The 13,846-nt window shown below is 39.5% G+C and overlaps 1 protein-coding gene across 4 annotated transcripts in view; it reads right to left on the reverse strand.

Moving 5' to 3' along the window:
* Positions 1–13,772, reverse strand: part of rpgrip1l (RPGRIP1 like) — a 23,269-nt gene extending 9,497 nt beyond the window's left edge. The window contains exons 1-18 of one of the 4 annotated variants that reach the window (XR_005007485.1): positions 13,645–13,772; positions 13,084–13,195; positions 12,787–12,931; positions 12,345–12,658; positions 12,155–12,263; positions 11,899–12,042; positions 9,714–9,819; positions 9,124–9,270; positions 8,946–9,019; positions 8,720–8,859; positions 8,486–8,592; positions 8,348–8,398; positions 6,751–6,930; positions 6,518–6,635; positions 5,971–6,423; positions 5,682–5,824; positions 1,380–1,743; positions 871–1,097 (exon numbers count right to left, since the gene is read on the reverse strand). Coding sequence is in view for 3 of the 4 variants with exons in the window: in XM_036575964.1 (XP_036431857.1) it covers positions 871–1,097; positions 1,380–1,743; positions 5,682–5,824; positions 5,971–6,423; positions 6,518–6,635; positions 6,751–6,930; positions 8,348–8,398; positions 8,486–8,592; positions 8,720–8,859; positions 8,946–9,019; positions 9,124–9,270; positions 9,714–9,819; positions 11,899–12,042; positions 12,155–12,263; positions 12,345–12,658; positions 12,787–12,931; positions 13,084–13,183 (2,922 nt within the window). In the remaining variant the exon portion in view is untranslated. The remainder of the gene's footprint in view (positions 1–870; positions 1,098–1,379; positions 1,744–5,681; positions 5,825–5,970; positions 6,424–6,517; positions 6,636–6,750; positions 6,931–8,347; positions 8,399–8,485; positions 8,593–8,719; positions 8,860–8,945; positions 9,020–9,123; positions 9,271–9,713; positions 9,820–11,898; positions 12,043–12,154; positions 12,264–12,344; positions 12,659–12,786; positions 12,932–13,083; positions 13,196–13,644) is intronic. The other 3 variants (XM_036575965.1, XM_036575964.1, XM_036575966.1) reach the window with 3 other exon arrangements.
* Positions 13,773–13,846: the final 74 nt, after the last annotated feature.

The following is a 13,846-nucleotide window of genomic DNA, read 5'->3' on the forward strand; positions in this document are numbered from 1 at the left end:
GGGGATGTCAGGGAGGCTAAAGGTACACAGATTTCAACATACATGAAAGCAGAGATGGAAACATGTCAAACACTTAAAACAATGAAGTTATGCGACAACAGTTTTTTGCAGGAAATGATGTAATTACTTAAATGCTTTTATCACAAAAAGTCAGTCTGATGGAAAAAAGCTGAAACAAAATGCACATTTTTATGCATTTTTGATTTACTGCTTGCAATTTGCACAGAAAGTTAATGGAAACTTAGCAATTGTTTAGCACAATAAAGTCGAAAAGTCGAAAAGCGTTTACCCCGTTCTACTTCAAAAAGGTATTCAGCAAAAAAACTGATCTGAACTGATCTGGCAAAATAAATCTGATAATACTAGACTGGTATATTACAGGTACATGAAGTTATTTTACAAATTCTGTTCAGCATTGAGATGCCAAAAATGTAGGACCTGATGTAACCAAGCATTTTAGGTTTTTCTAGAAAAATTAATCTAGGGTTGTTTTGTCTGACATTTTGTTTTGATGCCTACATAAGGACAAAAAAATGTGCAGTGATTTCATTTTCCAAAAAACAAAAACTAAAAATATAAATATAAATATATATATCATATATTCTTGCTGAGGCTGCAGTAAAAGTTGCAAAGGCTAAGAGGTAAAAATTGGTGCTTGGAATAGTTTATGCAAACTGCAGGGCTCCTTGTTACTAGAGGTAATCGATTTATTACATATTCAAACTGAATGCCTGTGGTTTTATTTAACTCATATACATTAATCTGTATTCTTATTTTTGCTCTGCTTCTGGGAGACATCTGTGATTCAGGCCAGCACCAACTGTTTAAGCAAAAATACAACATAAATGCACTCTTAAGTCTATAACTCACCTCAGAAGGTGTGGAAAGAGACAAGGGATTAAGTTCCCTCTCCTGCCCTCCATTAACACTTTCAGCTCCACCAGCTCCTAGTTTGACTGGTGTCTCTTTGACGATGAACTTGGCCTGCTCTGCAGTCATGGCTGAGCCAGAAGGAGGCAGGTATGTGAACTTCCATTTCAGAGTCAAATCTATGTAGCCACTGGGCACACCATCTGGGTCCGTAAGCTCGAACGTACCTGATAAATCATCGAACACATAGTTACAAGCCACAGTGGCAAAAGCAGAAAATCTAAATTAAAAAATTACATTTATTTATTTAACAGGGAAAATACGTACTAATCATCCTAATCAGCATCATTATTTTATGATGTGAATGTGCCAGATGGGAACAGATGGCTAACTTTTATCTGCTTCTAAGTAGTAAATCCAGCACAAATTGCCCAAATTGACTTTGCAGTCCCAAGAACAGTTATTTCAATTCAATCAATAAAAACCCAGCAATAAAGTAATATCCTCACCGGTAATGGCCTTATCATGGGCCAGAGATATAAGTGGCACTCTTGCTTTCCCCAGGTACAGCTGATTCTCCAAGTCCAGATCATCAAAAACATACAGGGTCAAAGCCTCTGCCCTCAGATACACATCAAGGTCTGCATTCATCATGATGGGAAAGGTCATGTGATCCTCAAACTGGGGCTCACTGGTGGAAGTAATGATTGGTGTGTCATGGTCAGGGAAGTCGTAGAGTTTATAGATGACGTATGGACTGGGCTGAGTATGAGGACCTCTGGGTTTGAGGTTACTGCAACAGCGTATTATGACATTGAGCTCGTTCAGGTTTCCATCTTTAAATGAAGTGCTGGGGACAGGGGCAGTCGAAGCCTGGGGAGCATACACAGACACAGCGGTGAGAAAACACTAGAAAACTTAGCTAAATAAGAAACTAGTGGACTTAATGATTTTTTTAAACACAACTTATCTGGTAGCTTGTGCACTTCAGTGTGCATTGTTCAAATATCTACAATTCTACTATATTTTATTCAGCCACCCTCCCCATTTTCCTCCCTTTGACATGTGGAAGTATTTATTTCTATTCAAACACTCATCACTCATTTAATATTGATGTGCTACAAAATGTAATACATAACAGCAAAGTATGTTAGATTAATCTATAAAAATGAGAAAACACAGAAAACCATTTTCCACTATTTAAACCTGGAAATGAACAACATTAAAATGTAAAACAAAGAACTATTAAGAAAAATGACAAAGAAATTCAAGATTCTGCACTATGCCACTATTTAAAGTTCAAATGTGTGTCTTTTATCCCCTTCATGGAAGCTAGTGTTCAGATGACTCAAGTGGACTTGATCTACTCCTCAGAGGCTTTTGCACTCGAACTTGTGGATTCCATGTCAGTGCACACTGTCATTAAAGCTAAAGGGGAACATACTTCATACTAAGAAATTCTGAAATTCATGTAAACATTTCAAAGATTATAATTTTCACTGACAAAAAAAAGACATGAAAAACTATGTATTATATTAGAAAGGAATGTGAACAAAAGCATTTTCACTAGTGCTCTTAGACTTTCGGGCTCCACTGTATGTCAAATACAATATACATCTGACCTCTTTCTTGATGCCTAAATAAGCGTGGCGGTGGAGAGGCGGAGCCGCCCATGCCAGAACATATGACGCATGCTCCTCCTCTGATCACATACAACTAAAGAGAATCAGAAGAGGAGCACAGCCTCTTTAACTGAGAGAGAGAGAGAGAGAGAGAGAGAGAGAGAGAGAGAGAGAGAGAGAGAGACCTCATCATGTTAACAAAACAGAACAACAGCTATGTTGTCAGTAGGAACGTAAGGAGAGGAATGAGTGACAGCAAGTGGAATTATTTTTCAATTTGTAACAGCTGTAATATAATTAGGGAGAAACACTGGGCTGCCAACCATCCCCAAACACTGCAGGAGACAGTTTTTCTCTTTCTCTCTCTCTCTCTCTCTCTCCCTCTCCATAAGTCAGCACAAGATGAGAGTGAGATGTTGGACAAGAGGACTTTAAAAGAGAGCCTCTTGGCCAAGGTCAACAGTCATTAACATTTATGTTGTTGGTTGTCATGAGACAACATATCAAGATATTGGCAGCAATACATACAATATTTATGGTTTTTGTTCTCACACTGCTGTTGGGATTCCTGACAAACATAGAGCAGGTACTTTTTCACATAAAAGTGAACATGAACCCAGGACATAAACATGTCTTCCCAAGAATTCACATGGGATCAAATATATAGCAGCCTGTACAGCCTCTAGTGCACAAACCTAATGCAAGCAATAAAAACAAATACTAAGTGTTGCAGGATATTATTAATGAAGAAAGAGTGCAATTAGTGTCTATATAACTCAAATCAGATTAGTATTGACAAAAATGAATATCACAATATTTTCCAAATATATCACAGTATCACAGAACATTTAAGCTTACATTAATACAGTTAATGCTTTTATGCTTCATGACTAATGCTACGCTACACTGTCAGGAAAAAAGGTACTATGCAGGTACATTTTGCATTCATCAAGGTACAAACAGTGTAAATGGACCCTCAAATCTACAGCAATGGTTTTAAGGTCCAACTGTGTACCTTAATTAGATTTGTACCATCTAATAACCTAATGTTTTAAAACAAAACAATATAAAACGTCTGGGTATGACACAGTGTGGAGTCATTACAACTTAAAAAATACAGTGTCTATTGAATATGGTACAATTATGTTCCCTAACTAAAGGTACTGAAGATGTACCTCTGAGGGTCCCACCCCGGTGACATGAAGGGGGCCCTTTTCTCTGAGAGTGTATACTAAAAGAATGTCATACAAATTCAGTATAGCTTGTTTTGACTAGACTGTTTTGTTCTATTTTTGTCACTTAAAACTACACCAAGGGACTCTTAGACCGTGCTGTAAACATAACCATATTTACAGGATATTTCGTATCGTAACATTTTATAGACAAACGGACAAAAGACTCCTTATAGTACAGGCTGAGTAAGCCATCTCTGAAATTCTGTTTGGGTTTGTTTCATGTGTAAATGTGTAAATAAAACACTGTGGTTGACTCACGCTGGTGTTTGCTAAGTCGTCAGCCCCTCAGTTTAGACAAAAACGGGTTCTTACTTCATCAATATACACAGTGGTCCAGGCAAGCAGCATTAGAGTCAAAGATTATTCCATTGACAGCACAAGGGTTTTTCGTGCCGTAGCGAGGTAATACAGAATTCAGTTGTTGTGAGGCATCATATGTGTGCGTATATCATGGATTTTACAACGACTTCAAACAAGGCTAAGCCAATCGGATTTTAGGACCGGAACTAGGGGTGGGAATCTCTAGGCACCTCACAATTCGATTACGATTCAGAAGGCTGCGATGCGATTATAAAATGATAAAACGATCTTGATGCATCTTTTTTTTCTATACAGGATTTCTATTTTCTCACTGTGTGACGACTTGGTACTTTTAAAGCACAGTATTTGTAATGATCCATAACGAATTTACTTCCAATATCTTTTATTAATAAAACAAGTGGAAGTGATGTAGCAAGTGAACTAGAATGCTCTCATTCACTGCTTTTGTTTGGAGTACATGAGACACTCATCTGTAATGACATGCGCTATTACGGTGAAATAAGATCCTGTGGCAATGCAGCACATGTTACAGCCGTCCTACCTGTTTTCTTTAGTGACTTTATAACTTCGGTTTTTGGTGTTGTTGTAGAGACGGGGGGGATCGCTGTGTCAGTAAAATATGTTTGAGACGGGATGTGTGCAAAATAGCGCGAAAGCCCTGGTTCTCAACGACTGAGAACTGGTGTTCAGACTGCAGGTCACATAGCAACACAGTCTTGCCTAGCTAGTAGCTAACAAAAAGGCAAAGAGAGAGATTTAAGACGAACATTTGGAGATAAATGGACTTATTCGCATTTATAAGCACCGTAGTTGGTTTCCTGATTCGTTAAATCTGCAACAAGAGACTGTCAAACACTAAAAAGTCGCGAAGCTTCTCTTTCGAATTTTCCTGTTCCACCTTAAATGGTGCCGCATTTATATTTGGCGCCTCAGTCAGAATTTAAGGTGGAACGGAAAAATTCGAACAAGAAACTGGTGAATGAGAAGCAAGTATGAGAGCCTCATAAAACAGTCGAACGTTGAGAGACATTTTACAAGAAACTATTCAACTTTTGAGGAAATGTGTCCTGGTGGAGATCGGAGGAAAGGAGCTACAGCTAAAGCTTAAAGCAGAGCAAAGTAAGTCTTATGTTTTTTTAGGACATTATCACATACTGAGACATATTGGACATAAAATGTTCTGGCTCAAAAGGTGGTTTGATTTTTGTTGAAAGGACAAAATGTCTCTTTTTAACATTTGGGTTGTCAGCTACTGAACTAACCTAGCTTGTAATGCAGAGGGAGCCGGTCGGATTTCCCGCTCATCCAGTTGTGTTTTTGTTATGTGCCGCCACAGACTGTCCGGGCGCTGCACTTCCGCACTTCCAAGTTCCGCCTTTTGTGTTCCGTCAACATTACGTTATTAATTAAATATTTAGAAAATCGATTTTTGACATTTGTGAATCGATTCAAGATCGTTCACGTCCACATCGTGATGCATCCAAGAATAGAGTTTTCCCCCCACCCCTAACCGGAACTATCCATTTTATAATAGCATATAAATACATGTCCAAATACATGAATAAGATTAGCGCACTCTGCCATCTAATCACAGACAGACATGTAGTCAGTTTATAGTGACTGTTAATAATACCTGGCTCTGGTCTCTAAGGCTAGAGCTAAGGAAGCCCAGCGCTTTGGCTCGCTCCTTATACAGACGGATGGCCTGCTCTATAGGAACCCTCAGCCTGAGCCAGTAATCTAGAGTTCCAAATGCCTGGATATCACCACTGACACCTACCAAAAAAGAAAATAAGAGTTACAGTGCATAACAATGCAAGCAAATCCATTTGTGGATAAACAAATCATTAAAAACCTCCATGAATAGGCGATTCCCCTCCGAGTCATCACCCAAAAGCCCTGTATGTTGTCTCTGAACTCACCTATCAACTGCAGGGTGCCAAACACCTTCCCATCTCTCTCCAAGACCTGATTCAATCGCAGCTGACCTGCAGCTATGGTGTGGTAAGCCAGACCCTCGGCCAGCTGCACTTCCACAGTGATGGAACTGCTATGGAGGTAGTGCAGGAAGAGATCATCTACTTTCACCAGATACTGGGAGGTGAAATCATAGGCTGGCTGAGACCCCCGCATCACACCCGTGGACTGCAGCTCAAAGTCATAAAATGCGTAAGTGCAGAAAGTGGATGGTTCTTTGTCACCAAGACTCTGTAAAGTTTCAGGGCTGAACCGAGCCGTGCCCAGGTGGATCTCCAGAAGATTCTCCCCTCGAGCAAGATGCACAGTTTCATCAAACTCATCAGTCACGTCGTCATCTGTGACATCAGGTCTGAAGATGTGGGTTTTGGTTCCGTAGGCAATGTCTTTCAGCTGAGCTTTAAGAAAGAAACAAGAATTTTAGAAGATAGATGTGAGCTTCAAATAAAGCTAAGAGTTACAATAGTTAAAGTATTTTGAATGTAGCTAAACCTTCTAGTTTCTTTATCTTGGCAGCTCTCATGTCCAGAAGTTGGGCCAGTTTCTTCTGCTTTAGTTCATTCTCCAGCTTCAGATCATCCATCTTTCGCGTTACTGCTTCAACTTCTGCCTAAATAAGTTTTTTTTGACACATATAAGTGTTCTTTTATAAGACTTTAAGGTTCACACCACAGGAGCAATGGATTAATGCTTTACAGCACTACAATTTATTGCTAATACTGTACCTGGTAGTCTTTATTGATCTTGTGCTGGATGATGAGCATGTTTCTTGTCTTCTCCAACTCTTGTACAGTTTCAGCGTATGTGGCCTGTAATTCCTTCATTGAGCATTCTACATCCAAGTGGACCTGCTCATCCACCTTCTCCAAGAAACCCAGTTCTTCGTTTGTCTTGGTTTTACGTACCTGAAAGTTTATAGTGAACCCATTTAAGAGGGTGAAAATACTGGATACAATATTCTATGAATGCACTGCTACTGGTTTAGCCTCTTTAAACAAATGTTCCAAATACCCTATGAAAACCGTCCATGAACAGACTTAATGTGATACAAATAAACCACTTCTCCCACTGCTCACTCCTACCTGGCAATAGGAGAGGCTAACCTTTACTTTCAGCTGACTTCAGCTCTTTATCATAGGCTGGCTTTAAATAGGGAAACATTCATGCAAATGGTTGTATTTGTATACTTTTTCCAGGTGTCATTGCTTTTCTTTGCATTGCTCTTTTTTGTTATGGTTCATTTTTTGAGATTTTTAGTTTTCTGTATAATTTGAGCTTAGCAGCTCTCCATTACATTGTGTTAAAATGTAACACAGAAATGCTCTGTGTTGGCCTAACAGAAATGCTCTGAATTGCTTTGAATAAAATTTCTTTACATTAACTTGCATTGAAAGTTAAGAAAGTTTTTGCCCTCTCCTCTAAAATGACCATTTACATTACCTTTAAAAAACAGTTTGTTTGCTGTCATGACTCATGTAGCTAGCTAACTGACAAAATGAAAAACCAAGAACCTTACACAAGTCAGTCAAGAGGATCTGATTTTCAATCAGCCATGACCCTTAATCCAGGAAAATCAGTTGTTTGAAAGTATGTTGTTCGGCACAATCACGTGAGGAGTTTTTGCCGTTTTGATTAGCTGTACCATGAAACGTTTTTCACAATGTTGAGATGTTGCTCCTGAGTTTGGAGTTGCAAGATGCTTTACATTGCAACTCAAAATGATTTTTAGGTAAGTTTTAAGCAACTAAAGACGCCTTTAATTTTCACCATGCAAAACCAGCTTCATGTTTTCACTTTTCTTCTCTTATTTTTGTTGTAAGCATGCCAGGATGATCATACGCTATTAATGTTAGCTCCACTGACCAACATTACACTGAATTTTATAGAAAATAATTAACTTATCAATGCCAGTTAGCTATTAGCCCATCGTCTCTAGCTGGCTACTGTTTCCGCGCTTAGCGTTGACATAGTATTTGTATTATCTTACTAAATATATATGTAATATATATCTAGTAAGATAATGCATATCTTACTTGATATGTAATTTATATGTAAATGTACATTGTCCTCTTATTCAGTTCTAGGAAACATTCATACAAACATACATAGGATTCTCCAGTAGCTCCAATATCAACCGTTCCTGCACTTTCACTGGAATTCAAAGATAAACAACTAAATCGAATCTTAACTTCAGTCTTCTTTTTGCCACAACTTCCATTTGTCCTCATCATCAGCTTAAACTACTTGACTCATCACCCTCTTTCATCTTCCACACTTTTACTATGATGCCAAGTGAGATCCAGTGAGCTCATGCCCATTTACCTTTATGAGCATCAGTGCTTCACTGAGTTCAGAAGCATCTATTTCACTCTCCTATAAAATACAATTACAGTAGTTACAACATGAATAGTGAATGCTTAAATGCACCTTTTCTAAATAAAAAAAAAAATTCAAACTTACCTTGGTAAAGAACTTCATACGATCTTTTATTTCATCTAATTGTTGCTTTTGTTCCAGATAGCGAAGCTGAAGTTCTTTGTTCTCTTGCATCAAATTCTCATTCAAATCTTGAATAGAAAATTTACAGGTATGAAAAGAGCTGCACACTGGAAACTGAAAAAACATGCTGTATTGTGTTTACTATGCCCTCAGGCAGAGGTTCTCCAGAAAAGAACAGAAACGTGAGCTTAGTACCTCTCTCTGCCTTAATCTTATCCAAAATTTGGTTTTTATCATTGAGATCAGATTTCAGCGCCATCTCCAACTGGGCAATCTGCAGTTTGAGCTGCTGTTCTCTTGTCTTCCACTTTTGTTCTTGACTTACATCAAAGGCACTAAGGCAATAACAAACATAGGTTTTACAGGGGGGCCTTTCACATTTTTGTGCAGTTCTTTTTTTTTGGTGAAACTATTTACTCACCTATTCACCAACTTATCACAGTTCTCTTTGAGCAAGTCTCTCTCCTTCTCCAAATCCTGAATTCGCTCAAGCAACTAAGTAAAGAAAATTATACAGTCAGCAAACCATGACATTCACATTAACCTCAGCCTGAAATGGAGATACTAAGCTGGGAACCATCAAAGTCCAAAATCACAACCTCGCGAGTCCTCCTCTCTTCCAGTGTTTTGGTGTGCAGGTGGCTCTCCAGCCCTAGGCTCCTCAGCCTCTCCTCTTTCAGCTGTCCAGTGAGCTCATCCACTTTGGCCATTGCTGCCTCATGGCTGGCTTTTAGGGTCTTCTGGCTCTATACAGAATATCATACAGAGTTCATGAATGGAGTACTGCAATAATTAAGTGAACAATTAAGTGAACATCTGATCATCCTTAGCACTAAACCCAAGCTCTACCAACAGAAACAAGCATGATGGTTCATTTTGTGATAATGCTTCACTTCTACATGAGACTGCTATGATTTTATTAAAGTGGTGCCCATAGAGATAAAGGAAGGAGCTGGATGTTCCCCCTCTTATTAAAGCAGAATGTTAGGCCCTTTCTATGCTATGCATTAACATCCCTCTGGTGACATCATGGCACAAAGAACAATAGTAAGACAGAGTGTCTACTCCTACTATTCTTGATTATTTCCATCTAGCCACACCATTTGAATCGATATGGCTTGTCTTCTTCCTCTCTTTGCTCTTGCACGTAAAGGTCTAACATATCCGTATGATTATATTTCACTGTTACCTCTTGTAGCTGAAGGAATCTTCCCTCCAGCACAGTGAATGCATTTCCTTTCTCAGACAGTTGTTTTTGCAGCTTTATCATCTCCACATTGTCTTTGATGGTTGACCTGCACATATTTTCAATACATTGTTTGGAGATGCTCTTTGCCAGAGTTTACACACGCTGTTCTCATGAAGGATTAAAATCCCCCAGCTACAAATATGTATATTATGGGTGTGTCTCAAAACCTAGTGAGCTCTCTACATAGACAGCATTTTACGCCACAATATGCGCGCTCCCGACAAGAAGGCTGTCCCAATTCTTAGATATCTCAAATATGCTGACTACTGAAGTCTCTCATTTTGGCCCAATATCGAGAGAGCATCGGATGTTTCCTCAGCCGCTGAGGCAATCCCGCGATGCAGCGCAGCGCAGCGCAACTTTTGTTTGAAGATGGGCAGAAGCGCTTCACCAAGCAGTAACGTCATCTTCTAATGTGAGTTATTCTGATTTTCTGGGGTATTTATCTGTTTTCTAGTCATAAAGGTGCACAAATAGCCTATACTTTCCACGTTTGACCACAACTATTGTCTATTTTGCTGTTTCAATCAGAGCAAATACAATTAAAATCGCTATATAAATTGCCAAAGCAGGATCCATGTTGGCTAAATGTGATTCTGACGGCTGAGGTAAGTAAACGCCGGTCTCATGCAGTGGGCGGGAACAAGCGGCGACGTCACTGCTGTCTAACTAGAGTGTCTCATTTATCTGCCTAGATGACGGTTGGAACGCTGCCTACTAAGGCAGCTGCCTATGTAGACAGCGGCTACTTAGAGAGCTCACTAGGTTTTGAGACACACCCACTATGTATGGTACTACATCAGTGCAAATCCACTACCATTGAAAAGTTTGGAATCATTTGCTATATTTACTATTTTTATTATTTTATATATAATAATAACAACTTATACAATGTGGACGTATACGCCAACTAGCCACTTAAGAACACCTACCTTGTATCTGCATTCATTGTCCTTTTTAGCAGCTCAACTTACCATTCAGGCACAGTCTTTAGTTCTACAAGTACAGACTGTAGTCATTCTGTTTCTCTGCATAATTTGTTAGCCCTCTTTTACCCTGTTCTTCAATGGTCAGGACACCCACAGGACCACCACAGAGCAGGTATTACATGGGATCATTCTTAGCACTTCAGTGACACTGACCTGGTGGTGGCATTTTGCGCTGGTCTGAGTGGATCAGACACAGCAGAGTTGCTGAAGTTTTTTTTAAGCAACTCAGTGTCGCTGCTGGACTGAGAATAGTCCACCAACCAAACATATCCAGCCAACAGCATCCTGTGACCACTGACGAAGGAGGAGAGGATGACTAACACAAACTGTGCAGCAACGGATGAGCTACTGTCTCTGACTTTATATCTACAAGGTGGACCAACACAGTAGGTGTGTCTAATAGAGTGGACAGTGAGTGGACATAGTGTTTACAATTTCAGCAAAACTACTGTGTCTGATCCACTCGTACCAGCGCAACACAAACTAATACGCCGCCACGTAAGTGTCACTGCAGTGCTGAGAAGGATCCACCATCCAAATAATAAAGTGGTGGTCCTGACCATTAAAGAACAGGGTGAAAGGGGACTAACAAATTATGCAGAGAAACAGATAAACTACAGTCTGTAATTATAGAACTACAAAGTGCATCTATATGGTAAGTAAAGCTGATAAAGTGGACAAAAAGTGTACAAGGAGGTGAACGTAATGAAGTAACCGGTCAGTGAATATTACAAACTATCTGTCCAAAATGTTTTATTCAATATTTCAAGAATCTTATATGTATTTCTCATCAATAAGATATGTAACTTCACCTCCACTCTTGACATATGATAAATTCTGAATATTAATTTTATTCTAACTTAATTCTGTAAGTTGTACAGCTTTCTCAGTAATTTTAAAATCATCCACAGCTCTGTTAATCAGTCTAGATACATCTTAAATTCCTTAATTTTTATTTACAGCTTCCTAGAGTCCTACTAATTATTTACAGGTTATGAAATTGCACAGAATTAGCATATTATAATCATTTAATACACTTATCTGGTACCACATTGGTTTTATATTATTGAAAACACTGATTCCAAACTTTTGAATAGTGATTGCAAACACTAGCATATATAAAAACAGTCAGATACCTTTGGCCGCTGGCCTGCTGCTCTCTAAGCTGAAGGAGAGATTCCTCATACTCTCTCTCTTTACTCCTCAGCTGGTCCCTCAACATCTCTGCTGACCTCTCCATCTCTTCCATCTGAGCCCTCTGGTTTTCTATCACATTCTCCCTTCAGAGAAAAGAAGGTAATTATAAACTGTCAGTCATGTTCAGTTTGCATACTGTAGTATGAAAAGAAGTTTCTGATGACTGCTGAGTGAAGAACTGTTCGGAGTACGTACAGATTGCGGATCTCCGAGCGAGCCTCATCCAGCAGACTGTGCCCATAGCGGGGTAAGAGCCCCTGTGGTGGCCTGCTGCTCATTTCCCCCTCCACGTGTCTGGATCCTACTGATGAAACATGATTCACGTTAATATCTCCTTCATAAGTGTCTGACAAAACATATCACAGTGAGAGGCAGTCCATTATACCTCCTCTTGGTGTTAATGGCCGCTGAGGCGACACAGGTGTGTCTTCTCTAAGTCTGCGGAGGCCAGAATTGATTCGAGATTGGATGTGGCTGTAGGCCGTTGGTCTGCGGCTCTGGGTCTGAAGTTGCTGCTTTGCCGTCAGCAGACGCTGCTTGAGCCCCTCATTTTGTTTCTCCAGCTCTTGGACTTTCTCCTGTAGCTCCTCAATCATCTCTTCCATCTCAACATCCCGACCTCCAACCACACGGCCCGCTGAAGACACCTGCTCCACCCGCTTACGGTCCTTCACCAAGCGGATCAGCTTGGTGGCCATCCTGGATGAACACAAAAACAACCAAGAACAACTCTCAAAGCAATCAACTGATTTAGCATGACTTAACTTATCCAAAGTAATTAAAATAAGGAAATCAACAAGTAATGGACTAAACAAATTAATAAATGCCTCTTGATCTTGTCCTCTTGTTTGTGTGTGTGCTGCTTGAGTAGGAGGTTTTCCTCCTGCAAACGCAGGTAGCGATCCTCCAGCTCTTCTCTACTGACTTTGGCCACAGCTTGTCTGGCTCGGGCATTTTGGGAAAGAAGTGACTCTGTGGACAGAATTTTGTAACTTGATGTTTTCAAATTTCATTTTATTTTAGTTATACTGTGCTTTGTATTTAACATTTTCAAATCACAGTCTTTTTGAATTACACTGTCTCATGAACCCAAAACAAACTTTCAATTTATCGATTTTTTTTACCTTTCTCCAAAACGGGTATGCCTGCTCCGGCGAGGTTTAAAGTGATGTCCCTCACAGGGATGTCACCAGCAGTATCGTCAGCTAACGTCAGAGCAGACATGCTTCACACAGTCTGAAAGCATAACTTAAAGCTTTACAACCATTTAGAACAGCATTATACTTATAACTTACTTTTAGCAAAGCATCTTTATTTAGTAATGCTACTATGAAGAACCTAATTATCTACGCTAGATGCTTTTTAGACGTAAATACAGGCCACTAAGGTAATTCACAGCTGAAGGTGAATCATTTAACGTTAAACCAGTAAAATAAAGCCTAATAAGCAATGATGTTCACGTAGCAAACCAGAGATGCTCTTTATCCTTTGGATTAGCTCTCTAGCTAACCCTAGGTTAGTTTTTGCTAAGGCAGATCACACCCCTCTACAATAATACTGACTGACAATGATATTAGAGCAACTTCACATGATATGCAAATTTTATTCTATTCGTTGATAAGATAACCGTAAATATGCTCTGTCGCCCTTGTACACAACTGTACGCAATGTAGAGGCTAACAAACCTGCACAGACAGCCGTTCACTGACACATTTTCAGACATCCACAGCGACTGTTGCTAACAAACAACTCGCTGCTGTTCCCGGTTCCTAAACCACTTCCTGAAAAGGCATTATGGGAAAAGTAGTTCCAGGCGCTGTTGCTCAAAGACTAGGAAAAGAAAGTCTAAATCTTCTTTTCTCGAAAGAGCTAAAAGGATTACTAGAT

The sequence above is a fragment of the Colossoma macropomum genome, unplaced genomic scaffold (genome assembly GCF_904425465.1).
Source record: "Colossoma macropomum unplaced genomic scaffold, Colossoma_macropomum, whole genome shotgun sequence".
NCBI classification, from domain to species: Eukaryota; Metazoa; Chordata; class Actinopteri; order Characiformes; family Serrasalmidae; genus Colossoma; species Colossoma macropomum.